Genomic DNA, 20782 nt, shown 5'->3' with positions numbered 1-20782 from the left:
CACCATTTCTTTAAAAATTGAGTAGGGTAGAAAACCTGAGGAAAGTAAGAAAATCCCATATTAACCAAGAAAAACCAAAACAGAAGGCAAAACAGGGTTTTCTAGACAGTTGTCTGACCACAGGGGAAGTTCTGCTGAAGAATCTGTTCAAGCCTTAGTGTGTCAGCCCCCACCTTTCGGGTGGAGTCTCTCTGGCTTACCCTGTTCATTAAAGTAGGTCCTGGGAGCATGCGAGCCTTACTCTGAAGACCTACACAAATATCCTTTAAGTTCCTAAATAACTATTGTGTGCTTTCACGAAATACATTTTAAGTTCTATGGAGTGCAGGGTGCTATGATTGTGCTACCTGGGTATTTCGGTCAGAACCTAGGGCCCTGGGGATGTGCAGTTTGATTGCCAATTAATGGTTTTAAACTAAAATTAGAGTTGTCCTAATTTTGTTTTCTATTCCAGATGAAGTCAGAAGCATTGGGAGCTATGGTGTCTCTAGGGTCGGATGGCCTGAGTTCAAATTGCTGCACTTACCTAGCTGGGTCACTTCCTTCCCTTCGAAAATGTGGATAATAATAGCACTTAGCCAAAAGGTTTGGCATGAGGTTTAGATGAAATATGATCTATAAAGTGTTTGGCATATTGTAGCATTTAAAATGCGGTGTTATTATGATTATTACTATTAATTTGATTTTTATTAGTCCTCACGTTAAAAACTACAAAGCTTTTCCGGTTTTGAAAAAAAAAATTAACTTTGTAATTTTGTCTTCTAATCTGATTGCCTCTAAATCATATTGCCTTTCCTTACGCATAATTCTCTCATACTGTAATTTAAATGATTACTCTTCTAAAACACGGTGGCCAGGTACAATTTTCACTAGCTACTTAGCAAGTAAGTTGCAGGTCTATGACTAGTTTGAGCCACTGACAGAACAATTTAAACACTGTCTGGTTCAGAAGTTTCAGGCAACGGGGAGTGTCACTGACTTTCTGCCCTCTTTCACCTCTTCCTATCTGATAATTGACCAAATGTCATACACAAAGAGTAATTCCTAGTAGTTCCAGAGTTAATGCAGTAATAACATCTTGATGACTACCTCTACTCGAAGACAGAAAAATCATTGTTTCTTTAAATCACAGTTAATCTGAACAGAACACTCAAAGGCATGCCTAATATCTTTCAAGAGAAAACTTTGTGATTATACTTGGCTTTATTTAGCAACTGTCCTTTAACAGCCCCTATGGAGCATCTCCTCTATGTGAGGCATGAGGTCAGGTACTGGGGACAGAGACAGAATTGCCAATTAAAAAGAAAAAACAAAGTATGTTCATCATTATAACTGGTGTGTGCTGTTCCTGAATGATCCCCATGCTTTCATTCCGTTCTGCCAGTGGGGAGTGGGGGAAGTGAAGAAATTTAATCTGATGAGTCACTTTGGAAAAAGAAATGATGTTTGCCCATTCTCAACCCCTTCCTCTTGTCTTTTCCTTTTTGGATGTTGCCTGTCCCTAACACAAATTCTGCTGCACGTCTCCATGTCAGAGGATCGCCATGGGCGTGCTCACCCAAGGCAAGGTAGGCCAACACTTCCCACGACTGGTGGGCAAATCTGCCTGGTGTTCACACACTTCAGCCCACTTGTCTGTTCAACACACTCTGAGACCCTCTTCTCCACATTCCGCAATATCATCATTGCGAGAAATAAAGATGATGATGTCATTTCCTGTATCATTTATTCTATTGTCTCATTTCTCAAAGTGTTCAGAATTCAGATGGGGAAGAGAGGTGTACTTTATTGGGTACCATAAAGACACCAATTTGGGGGGGCCTTTATGGTACCATAAGCCCCTAAATTATCTTTAACACCATCGGTCCCTAAATTATCACCAAGTAAGTAGCAATTCATCACTTACTCTAAGCAAGCAATGTACTGATGCAATGAGCGATGTGAAACAATTGTGTCTTTATCATTTTAGGCATCTCTTTAGGAAAATAAGACATTTATATGAGGATATAATCTTACAGAGTGATATTGCATATGTGGCAAAATGTTGACTTGTGTGTGATAATCAACACATGTGATTTGAATGCAGAAAGAAGTTAATTCTGTTATTAGCTTCATCAAAAAATGTTTTCAACAAGCAACTGGATTACGAAATACTGAACCCTGGCAAAAAACATAGGATTTAGATGGGTAGATAGAAGAGGAAATTTCCAAGGGACCGTGTCATTATAAGGAGCTGAGGCAAAAATGACAATAGCTATTAGTTTTTGAGATATATTTTATATACCTTATCTCAGTAAACATTCATAAAAATATTTCAAGTTTAGGTAACTATAATAGCACACCCATTTCAAAGACTTAGAAGCTGAAATGGTTTGCCCACAGTCACCCAGCTGATAGTGGTGAGATTTGAACTCAGCCAACCTGACGCCTAGAGCTGTTCCTCTTACCCCCAGGCAGGACCAGTGCAAATGACTGAAGGTCTGAACCTGCTCAGCAAATAATCAGTGTTGGGAGTTAATGAGGGAAAATCTCAATTAAAAAAAAATATATGAAATACGGGAAGAGGATGAATTGGACCATATTAAAGGTTCTTAAGTGTGGCATTGAGAAAATAATGCTACAGAAAGACTGAGTTCCAACATGAAAGAAACCATAAAGAACTAGGTCCTCAGAGAATGATTATTTTAGTTAATAATAATAAAACTCACAGTGTTCCAATAAAGTGGCATATCAATTGACTGTCATGAATAAGTGAGTTGTCTGAGGAATAAATATAATATGATAGATGACTTTTGTATTTTTATATCTTGCACAGTAAAAATGGCTGACATTTGTTGAGTATTTATTATATGCCATAGTAGCCTGGGAAACTGAGGCATGATTATTTTTTTCTAACTTTTATCCTGAATCCTGGTCAACTATGAAATTGGAGGACATTTACATGAAGATCATGCCACAAAAGGGCATTTCAAAAATAGTATTCAGATGCAAACTCAGAGTTAAAATACAGAATCTAGGGGACCGATAGAGAAGTGGGAGTTACCTAATAACTAATTAGGTAATGTGTACAGACTTGTTGACGAGGTTGAATTTAAATGCATAGAGGTGATGGTAGTTTGTTATCAGGATTGTAAGTTATAATGCCATATTGAAGGTGAATTTGATTGAAAAGGGTTGTTTAAAATTATATGTCATCAATTAACACTACAAAGATAAAGAAATCATGTATGAAATACTTAAAGGTATGACACTTGTACAAAGAGTTAATAAATAATAGAAGGGTATACGGAAAAACTACCTATTACATGCTATGATCTGTATTTAACAGGAATACCTCATAGTACCACAACAATACTAGGGGTAAATAATTGAGGGGGGGAGGATGAGAGTTAAGGGCTATAACTACTTGTTAAAATGTACATTGAAATATATTCCTTTTTTCCATACATATATTTGACAATAAAAATGTTTAAAAATAGTAATCAATTAATGTGTTTTTGAAAGATTTGTAATGGTATGTCTTCATAGCCTCTTTATGATGGTATCCTCATGTAGAAACTTAGCTGTTATGAATTGAGAAATATACACTATCTACACAGCTCTACTGACTTACCAACTCCCGCCAAATGTAATAGAAATTCATGATAATGTTTTCAGACTGAGAAAAGAAAGATCAGGTATTTATTCATCGCACTCCCACTCTTGGTACTATTGTAATAGGTTCGTTTTGCAGTGAAGCCAAGTATTTCTCAAAGGTGTATTTTACTTTATTTTTCCTCTAATTATGGTCAAATATTTACTCAGCTTTTTATATTCATTTTCTCATTTTAGTACAAAAATAATTCAGAAATTATAATATTTATGGCTACCCTAAAAAGGTGCTGGCTGCCTGAAAACCCAGCATTCTTGAATTAACATGGCCTCCTACCTAAAATGAAAAGTAAATCACACTAACTGGCTTGCAGAACCTCAACCAGAGCAAAATAATCATTTCAGGGATGGGAGAAAAGAAGTCTGCAAAGGCTGCAGTGGTTGATAACTGTAGCAATAGGTTTGGTCTTGGAAGTAAATGGGTATTTTTATACTATATAAGCATTACATACATAAATATAAATTTATAAATGTATTTTGCATTTTATGCACACAGAGACACAAAGATATAGCCAAGCTATTTCGGACTGCTCCTTAGACACTTAGTCTATATATTCCTTTTAAAAGTCAAATTAAAAAAAAAAATCCTCAGGAAACCAAAGATGCAGTGTCACTTACCATATCATGGTCTGAAACAGGTCCGAAACTGGTGACAAAGATGTCAGTCTTCACTTCAGTTACACGCTCTGTTGAAGCAGGAAATTGGGACAGTGAGTGACTATCAGCATCCTTTATTAGATCTCACCAACACGTATTCATACCCAAATGGGAAATTCATTGGCTTTGATTAGCTATTTCTAAAATTGGTCCACTGTGTGGTTCTGATAATTTACTGCTTACACATGAAATTTCACAGTTAATATTTTCAACAGAGAATGGAGCCTAAATATGCCACTTTGGGAGGTATAGTCTTTATGGATAATTCATCTTTGGCATAATGAATTTTTCAAGTATGGATACACTTTCCTAAATGATACTAAGCCATTTCACATTATAATAGTAATAGTGTAGGTTTAAGCTTAAATATTTTTACACAAGCTAGGCAGATCCTCAAAGTATTTAGGCTACTCCTGGGAGGTATATGGCATACTTTAGTAAGTTTTATTAACTTTTGAAGGACACAAAGAGTATGTTTTATAAATGAATTTACCTTCTTGCACTAAATCATAACTGCATTAATCAAATTACTCCCTGGGAAAAATCTGAAAACCTCTATAAGTCTGTTGAATTTTGAGGATGAGGAGAACATGTGATGGCATAAAAAGAATTCGTTTAGTAGATTCCATTCCACATCCTAACATGATTTTATTTTATTGGCCTCTGATGGAATGTATGTTAACCAATAAAGCATATTTATTATATGTCTGTGGCAACTCAATGTAGCCATTTACAAAGAAATACAGCCACTTACCAAGAAACAGAAAAATGTCGCTTGCAATAAAGGAAACAATTTGTGGCAGGGTGATAATGGAAAAGATAATTTTGTTGATAATTTACACCTTTAGTTCTGGGAAATAATGGTCCAGTATCTTAAGAAATTTCTTTCATCTAGCAGGACATCCATATCACTGGCATAGGGCATTAAAAAATGATCTGATATGTGCAAACATGAATTCCTTGAAAAATCAAGAGTTGAGCTTTATTCCTCAGTAAGTCACTTTTTAAAATACATTTTAAAATACATTTTAAATGAATTTTCCTTTAGAAGTTCATGTGTGTATAGCAAATGCTAAAATAATTTGGAAGTGTAAACATTCCTTTATCTAACAAATCCAATTACTTTCCCTCAAAATCATTTTTTTTGCAATTTCATTGGTTCCAAACTGCTAAGAGGAGATCTTTGATATGAGAATTATGTCAAATATTAATTATCCTCTAATATTATCCCCATTCTCACTCCTTTTATTAGTCATTCTCTCAACATTTGCAGTTCTCTGACCATCACACACATTCTCTATATATACATATTTTACAGGACTAACTCTGTTTCTTAATCACAATCTGTTAATTCTTAAGACACAACTCAGCTTATACTTTAGTAGAAATTCAGGACTGCCCTTCAGCTAAAAACAATAATAAAAAGGAAATACATGTTCTATATTCACAAAAATTAGAATTCATCTTATTCTCTGAGCTCTCTTATGTCCTTTTGCTTCCATCATTTTCCTTTTTGGGTCAAGTAAAGGAGCCATCTTGAACTGCCCAAACTCTTTTACAGATTCTTCCCCAACTGGTTGACTCAACCTGACATATTTATTCCCCAGGCTGAGTTTTAGTCCTTTCCAAACTATAAGTATCATATGGAACTGAATGGCACCTATAAGATCAAAGTTATATCAGTCTTTATCAGTTTTTACCATTGCAGTGGGAATCTACCAGTAAGGACTGATGTGTGCTCATTTGGGAAATAAATATTGCACCCTATGTGAGTACTTGCATGTACTTGGCCATTTGAAGCAGCACTTCTGTCCAATGACATTATTATTTAATTCTTGGGTGTAGGGAAAGTATACTTTCTTTACTTTTATGTGATCCCCAAGGAATAACTAGGAAATACTGTCTCCACAGTAAATGGCTCCCTCAATGTTTTAGAAACAACCAGTGTGTATTATCTGCCATGAGAAAATGTTCAAAAGAAGTGAGGTGTCCACTTGTCAAGTACTTTCCCCTGACATTTGTAGTTTGTTAAAAGAGGACCATGCTATATAAGCAACCAGTTAAAAAGGCCTAAAATCCCAAGCAAAAATATTTCTGTACAAATAGAACACAAAACAAGGTTGGAATGTTACACATTTATTTCCATGCATAATTGTTACCATGTTGTAAATTATTAGGCATATATGATAATCACTTCACATAAATAGCTACAAATAAATTGCTTAAGTTTATGTTTTACCTTCTATCTACTCTTGCCCCTAAGCTTATTTACCAGCTCATCATCTTTGCTTATTGCATTTTATTTTCTACTAACCACTTGCCTCTGAGATTCACCCAAACTCTCCATTGCAATATTTCAGGTATATTTCCACATATCCCTACCCCATGACTTTTTAAAATGTCCCTGTTAACATGTAATCTAAACATACACATTCCTTAAATAGTTTCTGATTTTTGCTTTTAATCCTTCTTCTTTTCCAAACATACTCTCAAACTCTAAGTTTATGGTAGCAAAGTTTTTTTTGTTGTTGTTTGTTTGTTTTGTTTGCAAGGGCAGGCACCGGGAATCGAACTCGGGTCTCTGGCATGGCAGGTGAGAATTCTGCCACTGAGCCACCATCGCACCACCATGGTAGCAAAGTTTTTAAGCCCCTAAACTGAAGATTGTCCTTGGGGAATTACAGTGACCACCCAATGACTAAATGAAAAGGGTAGTAGCATAAGAAGAGGAGAGAACCCAGTGTAATGAAATTCTGGATACCGTATGGAATTTGAGTGGGGTGAATATAATTAATTACAAAAGGAAAACAATCTCTTTCCATACTTTCCCTTGCCACATATCCAAACAATTTTATTTGAACTACCATCAGATATTATTGAGTGTTCCACTGGAAAAAAAATTTCAGTGGTGGGAAAACTCTGCTTATCCTGTTGAATCTGGAAGATTCAACAAGAACACTAGTGTGTTACCATCTCTGAAAAATCACATTTTAAATAAATCTGGTTTACCTTTTTTACCTCTGTGCTTCCCAAACTTATTTGAGAATGCAACATGACAAAAGGTTTAAAGTAAGCCTAAGACCGATATAACAAACTATGTTATTTATTTTAAAAAACACAGCTTCATACTATAAGTTTGGAAAAGGCAGAAAAATATGATCATACAAATACCTTGGAATCCCAGACCACATGCATTCACTGTTAAGATCTTAATGAATGTGCTTATATATTTTTCCTAGTCAAATATGTATTTAATAATTACCCTCAAATCACATCATTACTCAGCCAAGTACAATTTCAATGACAAGGGACAGAATTCTCTGACCAAAAATGCATCTTTCACTGTGGCTCACCAGGAATCTCCTGAGTGGTATGTGAGGTCATTCTTCTTTAAGGCAGAAGGCTTATAATCCTGAGTTCAAAGGAGTAAAGTGGTCAGAGCACTGTTGTGAATGAACTTCGACCAAATTCTAAATAGTGACGTCGTTGACTCTCTTTATGGGCAAAGAAAGAACTCTTTAGACCTGGAACCTGGCTAAAATAGATGTGTTTAAACGTATGCACTTCAGCTGAGATCTAGGGGGACTTTTGTCCTTTTGCCAATGATTGGAAGCTCTAGTAATTTCTGCCTTCTCCATCACTTGAAATGCCCCACATAATTATATGTGTAATCAGTTTTATTATTTATATATATTTTGATCATAGTATATATGAAATATGTATATGGAATACTAGAATCTAATTATATGTTCTAATGTCATAATTTATTGGCAACATCGTACTCTAAAGGACTATTAGAAATACTTTGAATGTCCCAAAGGCCTATCTCTAGATCATATGAGAAAAAATTCAAGATATTTCTGTACTTGATATATTCTATTTAAAAGCAAACAACGTGAATCAGGAACCTCTAATGAAGTTCAGCAAAAACAATTATATACCTAGCCAAAGTTATATACGAGTGAACCCTTTACGTAACTAGGGACTTGTCTGGAAATGGAAATCAATTAAAATAACTCACTTGGAAGAAATGTTCGAAGAACACATTAATCACCAAGGAATTTTGCAATCAAATATTTCTTCATAATAATCCTCCCATGTCCAATGTAAAAAATGTTGACAGATTCTTTAAAATAATACAAATATGTTACATATGGGCGTACATATGTTCAAGATTTCAAGAGAAGAACTTGGCACAGAGTGATATAAAACAAGATGATGAAAATGATGATTGCTATTTCAGTGTTGCAGATATATCAAAATCATACATCAATGTAAATTAAGTTTTTGATGATAAATAAATAAATTGAAATCAATATTTAAACAGGCACACCATTCAGTAGTATGCGTGTGTATGTGTTATACATACACACATACATACATAAACATATGCATATATACAAGTATATAAATATACATGCATACTGTACCATATACTACACATGCAAAACAACTGCTAGACAAAGGTAGATCTTGTTCTTACTAGGAATTTCTTACAAAAGTTGTTATCATACTACATATTGAAATAACAGATGTTTTAAAGTGACAATTAGAAAAGAGAACTGTGCTTGAGGTAGAAATGAAAAAAGTAGTGTAGTATAATAAGTAGTAAGTGTTTTGAATTCAGAATCAAAATACTCAGATTTTTTATTCTGATTTTCATCAAAAACCAAACTACATGATTTTTGGAACAATCCCGTCTTTTGGTTATTTTCTCACTTTCTGAATGAAGAAATCGTACCTGCACAACCGACCACACAGCATTGAAATGAGGATCAAATAAGACAGTGGAACCAAAAACCCTTCAAGGCTCATTTATAGGATGCATTCATTTAACCAAATGTTTATTGAGCATTTTCTACATTCCCGGAAGCACTGTTCTAAATAATAGTGATGCAATGGTGAACAAAAATGAAAATGTCTCTGTTCTTCTCTACCTTAGTTCATAGACTTAGGGGAAAAGATTAGATAGCTACCTAGATAAACAGACAGATGGAAAATAGGTATAGAGTTGTGCACAAACATATACACACAAAGAACCATACTTGTAACTTTCAGATCATTATAAATGCTTTGAGAGGATTTTTTTTTTTTCTGGACAGGTGACATTTCAACTGAGACCTGAAAACTGAGAAAAAATCAGCCATATAAAATCTAAGGAAAGGTGTTTCAAGGAAAGTAAAGAACAAGACAATGAATATGCAGTGAAAATAACTGTATTATGTTTAAGAAACAGAAAGTCCAGAATAGCCGGAGCCTCATAATGCTGGAACATGATAGAAGAAAAGGCACCAGAGGCAAAAAGGACTGCTTATGAAGAGCCTTGGGGTGACAGAAAAAAAGCCGTTTTTTTTTTTTCTAATGCAATAGGAAACCTTTGGATAATGGAGTGAAGTGATGTTACTTGCAGCTTAAGAAGATAGTTGATGCACTATGAATATTGAATTATAAAGACGACTGTAATAAAAAATATACAAGAGGGAATGAATAGCGAAATATTGTAGGTGGTGCTTTATTAGGAATGCCTAGCACGCAATTTATTTAAATTGGCCATATTTTTTTACTAAGAATGCTGTCTACTGAGAAGCTGAGAGTAATATTCGCTAGACTTAGTTTCATGAATTCATAATTGATAATCCAGGTGTATGGTTGCATTGCACCTTTAAGCTACTTTGTTTCATAGATGCACTCAGTGCATGGACATTAAACAGACTGGTATCAGTTATCATCATATAGCGTATTTCAAAACCCCGATTTAGAATGATTCTGTTTGGAAATTAAAAACATCCTGTGCTCCACACTTTAAACATCAATATAGACTCCTAGACTGGGCAATGTTTCAGCTCCTTGACATTCAGCTTGGAGAAACAAGTTTGCTCCTTGTGTTTAATTTCCTGTTAACATGCCTGCCTACATTCTCTTAATGCCTTAGAGAAGGTGGCAATTTTTCCCTAAGTAATGCTACTTAGTTATATTCGGATACTAAGTGTGGATATGGGTTAAAGACCCATATCCACACTTAATATCCATGTGTGTACCCAATCCTTAATCTTTTTTTATGGTTTTGGACTCCAAGAATGCACACGATACAACCAATTCCCACAGCAAAAGGTAAATTTGATAGCCATGGACATTTATCTCACCTCCATTGAGAAAAGCCTCCACTCCTCCTTATGTTATAAGGGCAGTTTCTATCTGGAGAGGGGTCAACCTTTGGAGAAGATTGTTCACTTTTCTTTTGATGGAATGGGGTTCTTATGTTCCATGTAAATCTTGATCAAAATTGCGCAACCCTGTGATAAGTTGGAGGCATCATATTACCTGTTCTTCTCCACGTAGCACTTAGAGTTATATGATAATAATCATATAAAAATCTTGGAGAGAGGTGCCATCCATTTGGATTTTCATTTTCTTAAGATTACCAAAAGTGGCGGGCCCATAACTATTAAATATGAGATTCTTTTCTCAGGAAAGCAACACCACTCTATTTTAAATATAGAAGTCAGTTTCTGCCTTACAAAAGCAGTCATCTATAGAAAATACTTTTTTACGGTTTCACATAGCTACTAGAATCAAGATAGGGAGTGGTAATTATGTATAAAGGTCAAGAGTAACTCTCTTCCTGACACACACATATACACACACGTGCACAGATAAACAGGCTGTTTTATAATAGTATGACCTCTACAAGTTGGCATCATCTCACTGGCTACATTTTATCTTGGAGATTTCTTGTATTGATCAGGTAGATAATTTAAACATAGAATAAAAGGATGAGCATAGAAAGTTTTCTAAACATGCTAGAACATTTCTTTAGGTATCTAAGCTGGATCCATTATATGAGCTGATTTCACAAATTTTCTGGTGTCTGTCAGTAAAGGTTAAAAGGTGTTTTTTTGTTTATTTTAACAATTCCTCTTGGATTTTCAATAACTGCTTTTTCCATAAAATTCAATTTCATTCTTGCACTATCTAGTCATGGTATTTTTGCATTATGCCAAAGTTTGCACATTTGTTAAACACCTTGCATTAAAAGTACAAGTACAAGACAAAAGTAAAGCAAATTCAAAAGGAAGGGTTCTAGAGTAGGATTTCAAATGATTATACCATTTCTTTGGTAAAGAATATGTGACCAGAAAGAAGGGATTGGATAAACCTATCTTATTTTTATTTATTTGTATATTGTCAATAATTAAAAATATTTTCCTTTTAACCAAAGGCATCATGTTCCTACTGAGATATCATGACTTACTTTTTGAAAGCTAAGCTTTTTAAGACAAATACAAGTATGTACGTTAGCCTTAATTGAACACAAGTGAAATGATTATCTCACATGTCAATTTGCTGGAAACAAAATAAAATAATAAAAGAACACATGACTATCAAATGTCTTATATTCTTGATAGGGAACAAAAGGCGATTGTTTTAAAAGCATTACTTCTACTGCTTTTCCTATGCTTTTATCACCTAAACTTTACAAAGTTGCACAAAATATCACAAAAATTAATCTCCTATTGTTTGCAGGGCACTCTGTTTTCCAGTTTTAGTTACTTTGCCATGAAGAAACAGAACTCAATACCCCAAGCTAATTCCTTATGGAGCCAACAGCATCTCTCCAGCTGGAAGGCATATCCAACTCACTTGCCTTGCTTTACAAGTTGGAGTTGCTTACAGTAACACTGAAATTCCTTGGAGTCACTGGGCCCGGGGAGTCACAAAGATCTCATATAGGCTTAAATAATCCAAGATTGGAAATGTCAAGATCAGGAGATAAAATTTTAAGATCTATGCTGTTAGGCATAGATTGGTTTTTAAAAATTATATAGTGCTAAATATTTTGAGAAAAAACTTCAATTACAAATACTCAACTTGTACTCTCAATTAAATAAAATTTTTAAAACTACAACACTTGCAGGAGAAACAATAAAATCATAACAGAAATATCTAAGTTCGTAGCAGAAATGAATAAAGTCCATTCTTTAACTACCAACCTATCTGCCTATTTTCCATTCACCCATCCATTCGTCTTTGTCCTCTGATGAGTACACATTCATGTCTCAGACTTCCTTTATCTTCTACATCTTTGTGGTTGATGATAGACTCTTTGAGATTCTATCCTATACATTTGTCATCAAGATAAAGTTTAATTTAGAAATCATAAAAATATTTCCAGGAATGACCACCAAAGAGAAAGGGGAGGTGAAAATGATTCTCCGATTCCACCAAAATATGGCTCAACCAAGTTTGAGTTTCAGGAAATGTGGTTGTGTCCTCATCTGTTTTTCAAGGAATTAACTCAATTAGTCTATAGATAAAGTGTCTTTTGTAAGAAGAAGAAAGGAAAGTTTTCAGCCCGCTGGCATGTCACAGACATGTCACAGGACAACACAACCCTGGCTAACCTGAGGACTTTGTCATATAAAAAATAAAATGTAGTCTGTATATGTATATAGTGGGGCAGAACGGGAAGGGAAAGAGGTCACTGGAAAGACATTAATTATCCTTCAAACCTGAAATCCTCCTTCCAGATTAAAGTTTGGATCTATGATTAGGGGCAATTTTTGCCCTACTCCCACACTGTAGGTTGAGCTACTAGAATAGTGGCTGAAATTTTACCCAGATGGTACAGTTCAAGAAAACATCATTTAATTTTTTTAGGAAACAGGAGAGAACCCACATTTCTTTATGTTATTATAGGCACTGGCAATAAGGAGTAATCTTGGAAGATGAATTATCCTAGGAAAGTTTAGTTTGGTTCTGATTTGAAACTAAAAGAGAAAGCTTGATTAATCATGGGACAATTGAACCTACCAATTCAACTGTTACCCACTTCTCTCCTTTCCCATTTTCTCCCTCTCCTTCTCATATACTTTCTTCACCTCTCACTCTCCATTCCATTTTCTCTCCTTATTTTATACCTCTCAGTTTTGCTCTTTCTTCTCTCCTTTTTAATCTTCCTTTCATCTTTTTTTTTCTCTCACGACTATTTTATCCTTTTATACTTTACAAAGCTTTGCTAGGTCCCTGATTGAAAAAAAGAAGAAAGCTTCCATAATTTGCCCCCAAAGAAAGGGATTATAAATAAGAATAATTCAGCAGCTACTGACAACATTGACTTGTGTTCTCTGGCTGCTATTTCAATTCAACTCTATTTAAATTTGTGTTCATTTACACTATACTTAATATATGAATATGTCCAACTTACTTTTTTCTCCTTGTGTTCCTGAATGAAGTATATTAAATTCTTAGAAGTCCATAGTCCTAATCCTTTTATCTCTCTTATCTTTAAAAAACAATCCCTTCCAAGACATCTCTTTTTTATATTATCCGATTATTTTCACTTTCTCAGGATTACTACTGGCCCTGAAAAAGTTACCTTTCAAAAAACTGTGTTACAATATCTGCAAATTGATTTCTCTGCTCCAGGTCAACCAGATTATGTATTTCATATATTTTAGTTATCGAACTGAAAGTGTGCATCTGTAAAGAATCATGTTATGTTATATCTTCATAAATAGTGTGTGTTTCTGTGAAACATCATATTGAATTTGCACAAGCAAGTTTCTTACATTAGTGCCTAGTCTCAGCTTATCACATTTCTTTATTTTGTAAAAATAGTCAGAACAAAATAATCCTGCCTCTGCACAGTGTTGTTATTTTTATACAACCAGACATTTGTAATAACGAAGAAGAAAGACCCATTTCTCTTGCAAAAGGAGTAGCTATGATGAGTCTACTAAGAGGAAACTTTTACTTCTTTATAAGTTAATGATTGTATTTCCTCTATACAGTCTTTTCATCATAAAGCAAATTACTCATGTAAAATGAAGGGGAAATTTTGCAATGGGGTTGTACTGAACAGCGTGTCGTATTTAAATTATCAGAAAACTGTAGTACAGGAGTGAAATTAAATAATTTAATTTTTCAGAAGAAACATTTAGATAATACAATCTACTGAAGCAAAGAATCATGATTTAAACATTTTTCTCTAATTTTGTAGTTGATGATGCTTTTAAAAAATGTCTAAAACTCATATTTAGTTTCATTTTAATAAAGTGACATTTTCTAATGACAAACAGTCTCATACCATTTTTAAAAAGTATTGATTATTTAGACATGCAAAACAAGGATATGTTATTGTATCCCTTAAAGATAAAAACTGCACTCTTTAAAAAATATCAAAAGTTTAAGTTTAGTCAGTATTAAATCTTTTTCATAATTCTTACATTCTCATCTGCTTGAGGTATATTTTGGGGTAATACATTTAGAGTCAAAATAGAGGAAACTGTTTGAAATAGTTTCTCATTTGCTTTAATATATACTGTCAAAGTGTCCTTAAAATTGGTGGTTCCAGGAATCAGAAAAATCAGGAAAATCATCTTTAGTAAAGATTAAAGCAAATCCATTCTTATAATTTTCCCGAATACCTAAAATCTCCATTTCTATAGCATATTATATTCATTTCAATTAAAAGAAGATACCTCATCTACATTTGGAAAACTTTTATTTCTGTTCTTTAAGCACATGCCTATCGGTTATTATTTCTTACAATTAAATAAATTAAAGTAAATTCTTCCAAAATAGTAATGTCACAGTATGAATTAATGCAGTTATTTCTGTAAACAAATCTACCATGATCTCAAGTCTTAAAAATGAGCTTTTCAAACTATTCTTATTCTACTTTTCACATCTTCACGTTCCGTGGCTCTCCGCAGTCTATGTGTCCTGCGAGGATAGATAAAATGCTTCCTGCTTAGGCTATGCTTGATTAAAGAGTTAATATGCACATTTATTAAACAGTAAATGCACAATGAAATAGAAATGAGTCATCATGGGCATGTTCCTTGTACTCTGAGCAACAATCTAATCATACACTTGATCACTGAGAAAAGACGCGTGTGTGTGTGTGCATGTAAATTTTTGTTCACAAATTTAACCCTATGGTCAGATCATTCAGAAGAAACTCATGTTCACATGTTGACAGGTAGGAGTTTCTAAACTAGGATGAAACTAGGTTTTTGCATGTTATAAAATGTTGTTGATTTGGTAGGGGTTGATATTATGAAGCAGGAAGGAGAATTAATAAGAAAATCAGACACATTCCCATCAATATTTTGAATACCTTTTAAAAAGTTCTATCACTATTGGACTATTTCTTCCCTTTGTAAGTTTTTCCTCTACCTGCAGTCTTTGAAATTTATTTAAAATTTTATGAATCAAGAAGAATTTTCCTGAAGCAAATCCAAATATTTAGAGGTACACAGACACTGTATTGACATATCATGTACAAATTGATGCTCCACATTTTGTGAGCATAATAAGTGAAAGCGTGGTGGAAACTAAACCAAAAGGAATCTATATACCGTGTCCTAAAATGAATTTTTGAAATTGATAAGAGAGGCCTATGACACAGATATGAGTTGTGGCTTTGACAAGGCATCTGCTTTAAAGTTTCTGAGACATTCATGGCACCTGGCAGTTCTCATGATACATGAGACCCATGTATCATGTTCTCATGAAACAGACCCATGATACAAATGTGTTTATATTATATAAATATTAAACAAATCTGTATTCATGCTATCTTTCAGTTATAAGACTTCTCACTCTTAAGTTTCTTAAGAGTAAGTTTAAGAGTCAGGAGTAAGAAAATTAAGTTTCTTAAGTGAAGAATTTTAAGTTTCTTAAACTTAAAGTTTCTTACTCTACATATCCGAATTTCTTAAAATGAAGAAGTGATGTTCTTAATACTGCTGTTTAAAAGCTATTTCAACATTGCTAGGAAATTATTTCTACAAATGCTTTGGAAAAGGTGGGTCATAAGTCATAGTTATGAATCACAGTTTCTAACTGTGGCTTTCTTTGTGACTTTGAACAACTATTAATTTCATTACTTTACTTACTTTACTCTGCGATCAATATTTTGTTTTGGCTCGGTCAGTCTTTTTTAGCCAAATAAGATAATGTGATTATCTCATTCAAAGGTTATTCAAATAAGTGTGCACTGTTAGGACTATTTACTTTTACTGTTATAAATATTATGTTATTAAGTTCTATCTTCTTCCTAAGCAGAAATTCGTCAACATAACTAATTAATTGATATATCAAAGAAAACAAAATTTTGCTGCAGAACACATTAGAATATAAAGTCAAACACATTATCTTTTCACCTAAGGGTGGTAGCCACTAACGCAAAATTGTGAATCAATGTGTAATGTTCCAAAATAAATGTTTAAATCAATACAATCGGAGATTTTTTTTTAATTCAATGCAGACATAGCTATGCTAAACAAAGAAGGTGCAGTCTTGGGGCTGGAAGAATATTTCCCCCATTGGTTTTCCTGTATAATCAAGTCATTACACAGAAAACATTGTGCCTGTCAAGTTTTGTAACATTTTTTTTTCATGTCATTATGAGAAGTTTGGGTCTGCCTTTTACAATGTATAGATATTCACGTGAAACTATCATGGTAACTTAATTCAAAATTGAGCAATCTGTTAAAAAAAATAGTATTACCCATTAAACTACTAGCTACCATTCTTATTACGTCAACATTTAGAGAGAAAAAAACTGCCTAGTAATGTTTGTAGTCAAACAAAATATAATGATAGGACGCACCTCCCAATCCTGGTCTCAGTCGATTGTCATAACCATCTAAGAGTCGGTCCAAAATCCTGGTAAAGACAGTGGTGTTGTCTTTAAGTTCATCTTGTAATGAGGGTTGTCCATAGCTGAGAAAAGCATAATGAGAAGCAATGGCTAAATAATACCTTTCCAATAAAATGTCTTTCCAAACAAAGCCTTCATCAGATTGTGCTACCGTCATACACTTATATATCAAAATCTCAATTTGAAAATTCCTCCTAGTAAAGTCAGAGATGTCATATTTTAACTTCTACTGTTTTTACAAGAAATGAGATTGGTGCCCTTCCTTTTTGAATTCTCAGTATGTCATCTTCTAATTCATGTTTTCTTTAGGCAAATCAGATTGTTAGCTCCTGTGAGGAAATGAACAGTTATGGGAAATTATTTCCCAAATATATATATATATTCAGAATAGATAATAGGTTTTTTCCCATAATTTAACACATAGCAAAAGTCTAAGGTTTCACCTACAACATCTCCACCTTCATCGACTTCATAAGCATCTCTATTGTTTTGCTTTTTTAAAAAATTATTATTCCTTTAGGTCATTTATATGAACAAACCAGAAAAAAAATGTTTTCTTGGAGTAATTAGGTTTTTACACCAGTGTGAAAAATACATTCCCCATAAGGTTTATGAATCCATTTTTATTATTTATCTATACAACCTCTAACTGAATTTTTGTCATATTCCAGTCTTGAGGTAAAAGAGACCTTTGAATACATATAATTCAAAGCAATTGATTTGTGATTTACTAAACTCTAGCCCAGTTTTAGAGTTTTGTTCAAGAAGACACGTCTATTGTGAGCAGATCTCAAGCTAGAATCCAGCTTTCTTCAACTTTCAATCTAAAACTTTATTCCCATTCTTCTATATTGGAATAATTCTTTCTATTTAAATCTTACTGAAGTTGAAGCTTGTTTCCCTTATGATTTCTAGTTTTTTAACTTCAGATAAACATTGACCACAGTTCAAATATTTTGTATTTCATAAATTCGCATCGCCATCTACGCTCCTTGAATCATATTTAATATTATGATTCGTACGGCATCTCAAAAATCCTTTTAGAGAGGAGTTTCTATCTTAGGATAGATCACACTCGTGAAAATATGTCATGAAAGCTCTGACCTTGAGTAAAAAAGGAATAGAGGGTGTAAACTAAAAAACTGCCACAAATGTATCATTCTACATGCTTCACTTAATATGCTTCTGTCTTTACTCTTATGTGTTCACCTAAATGATAAATCTTAGAAAAACAGTAACATTTGAAACCAGAATTCATTTATTTGACAAGAGCAAGCAATGCAATCAGTCTCATTTCAAAAGCAAACATAGTTTTGTAGGTAATTAATTTTGCATCAGCAAAATGGAACGGCCATTTTTTGATACAATTTTAATTCAATATATGCATTATGACTCAAATTTAGCCATGATATTAAATATATGAAACATGTCCCTATGAAACAATTTTTCATTGTCCTCAGACCAACACTAAGCCCGTAGTTTGAGAGTTTTCTTTCTTTTGGCAAAATTAACCACCTTGCTGGTTTTTGAAATCAAATATTCAATGAGCTCTGTGTCTTCAAGGGTGTCTTGTTGGCAGATGACAGCATTAAGGCAGAAATAGTTTTCTGAATGCTAAAAATCAGTTACACAAATTCATTGTCACAAAACCAACTGCTCTCCATGCATCTTTCAAGGGTATTAGAAGGTCATCTTGAGAAAAGTAGAAAAGAAGTGCTAGCACACCTAGAGCTTTGAGGAGGGCTTGATTCAATACTTTAAGGAAGAAAGAGATAAAATAAGAAGGGGGGAATATGAGTTGGGGTGACATAACAGAGCACAATTAGGTTGTTAATATTCTCTAGAATAGGAAGTTTTCTAAAACCTCCACCTTCATTCCCTATATTTTACAGCTTATGTCAAAATCAGGGAAATTTTTTTTTTCTGGGTGTATCTTATAAATGTCGCAAACACCAAGAGTTTGCCTCGAAATGCAAATGCCATGAGAGACTCCCTCCCACCCCCCACCCCAAGGAGACCAATTCTTCTAACCCAGTTTGAATGGTGACCTTTTATATAATTTTCTAATGAGGCTCTTTATCGTTACTTCTATTTTACCACATCCAATTGTAATTGCAGGAGACGTACCCTAGGATAAAAATCCAGTTTATCTATTTGGTATTAAACACTTATGCCAATGTAGTGTTTCCTGAACTGAATATTTATTTGAAGAGAAATGTCAATTACAGAACCTCGTTTTGATTCCATACAAATCACTATATAATAAAACACTGTACACTGACTCCATCTACAGGTCATTACAATAGTAACACTTCACATAATTTTTCAAAGGCAGTGAGGAACATTTAACTCCTCAGATTAAGAGTATCTGACAATAATATATTTCCTGTTAATTTGCAGGGCAGTGTTCACCATATACGCAGCAAAAAGTATAAACGGGAAATGCCTTAATTTTAAAACTTCCTAAATTTCATGTGACTTTCCATCCAATTCCATCTCTCTTTCTTAACTCACAGAGTTTCACTTTCCATTACAATTTAGTGAAGTCTGAGATGTTTTTATACATGATAAAGTTTCCTCATGGGACATGGGAATATGCTACCCAAGAAATATATAAGCCATTCAGAGAAGACTTTGGAACAAATGGCTGTTTTTATAGATGTTACTACAATATATTTACATGTTTAAATTGAACTATTAGCAAATATTTTGAATATGGTAAAGCTTATTAAATTTTCCTTATAACTTGTCTCCAGAGTAATTGCACTGGATAAGTAGAGTGCAATTTTACCTAATATTCTTAAATACGTGTCTGGCATATTACACTTCTATTTGATTATATAAATAATGCTCACAAAATATAGTATACATATGCATTTACAGAGACGTATGACTTTAAGTTCCGAATATTATTTTAAATGTATCACTTCCATATTGTTGCAAGTTTTTCTACGATCTTTAGAATTGTCTAGACATTTCCTTTTGGGAAAATCAACTTATACAGTAGACAGAAATCAATTGGGGTCACTTTTTCTATGAATTAGGAAACAGCATGTTTTATTCATTTACAACTGAATGGTGAAAAGTTAAATTTAAAACTCAAATGTTGAAGTAACACATTCCTTAATGAGGATTTGTTGTTTATTTTAACAACATGCCATGCAAATAAGAAGATTACTCTTTCATACTACTCTTCTTTATTCTTAGCTGGAATTTTATTACAGTTAAGTTTTCTGAATTCCCTTAGTCATGAATTCATCCAAGGACAATTTTCTTCCCCCTAATGGAATAAATGAAAAGTTACAGAAATGTTCATGCAGATTTAAAATAAAACGTCCCCACCTTCTTCCAGTTAGTGTGCTCAGAAGGAGGGTCCAGGCCCAAAGAGAGTCAGAGAGACCCGTACTTTTCTTCATCGCGGGCTTGTGCGGCTGAAAAGTAGAACAAGTAGAGATCAATGCCTTTTGCAAGAGACATCAGGTTATAACCACTAGGGCTGACTGGGGCAGTTCAGATGAATGCTTTGAAGTCAGGAAGTGACCTCACTGGGATATGACACCTCATTGGAAGCCATGGAGACCTGGACCATCCATTCTCCACTCTCCCTTCCATTTCTCCATTCAGAAATATATCGGTGTCTTAAATTCTCCTGTAAAAGAATACAAGTTGAAATGTTTTCAGGTGAGAGTATGGCTCAACATAAAAACTGTGAGTTGTTTTTCTCTAGGTTATATATTTCCAATATGGTGTGATTTCTTCTCTTCTTGCTGTTTATAATCTGAAAATTTTGACCTTTCTGATTTG

At 33.8% G+C, this 20782-nt stretch overlaps 1 protein-coding gene across 1 annotated transcript in view; it reads right to left on the bottom strand.

Moving 5' to 3' along the window:
* Window positions 1-20394, bottom strand: part of GABRA1 (gamma-aminobutyric acid type A receptor subunit alpha1) — a 49191-nt gene extending 28797 nt beyond the window's left edge. The window contains exons 1-3 of the mRNA XM_077138091.1: window positions 20321-20394; window positions 16928-17040; window positions 4270-4337 (exon numbers count right to left, since the gene is read on the bottom strand). Of these exons, the coding sequence (XP_076994206.1) occupies window positions 4270-4337; window positions 16928-17040; window positions 20321-20394 (255 nt within the window). The remainder of the gene's footprint in view (window positions 1-4269; window positions 4338-16927; window positions 17041-20320) is intronic.
* Window positions 20395-20782: the final 388 nt, after the last annotated feature.

Source organism: Tamandua tetradactyla, chromosome 20, assembly GCF_023851605.1.
Source record: "Tamandua tetradactyla isolate mTamTet1 chromosome 20, mTamTet1.pri, whole genome shotgun sequence".
Taxonomy (NCBI): domain Eukaryota; kingdom Metazoa; phylum Chordata; class Mammalia; order Pilosa; family Myrmecophagidae; genus Tamandua; species Tamandua tetradactyla.
The sequence above is the reverse complement of the archived record's forward strand: the minus strand, read 5'-3'. Positions and strand labels throughout refer to the sequence as shown.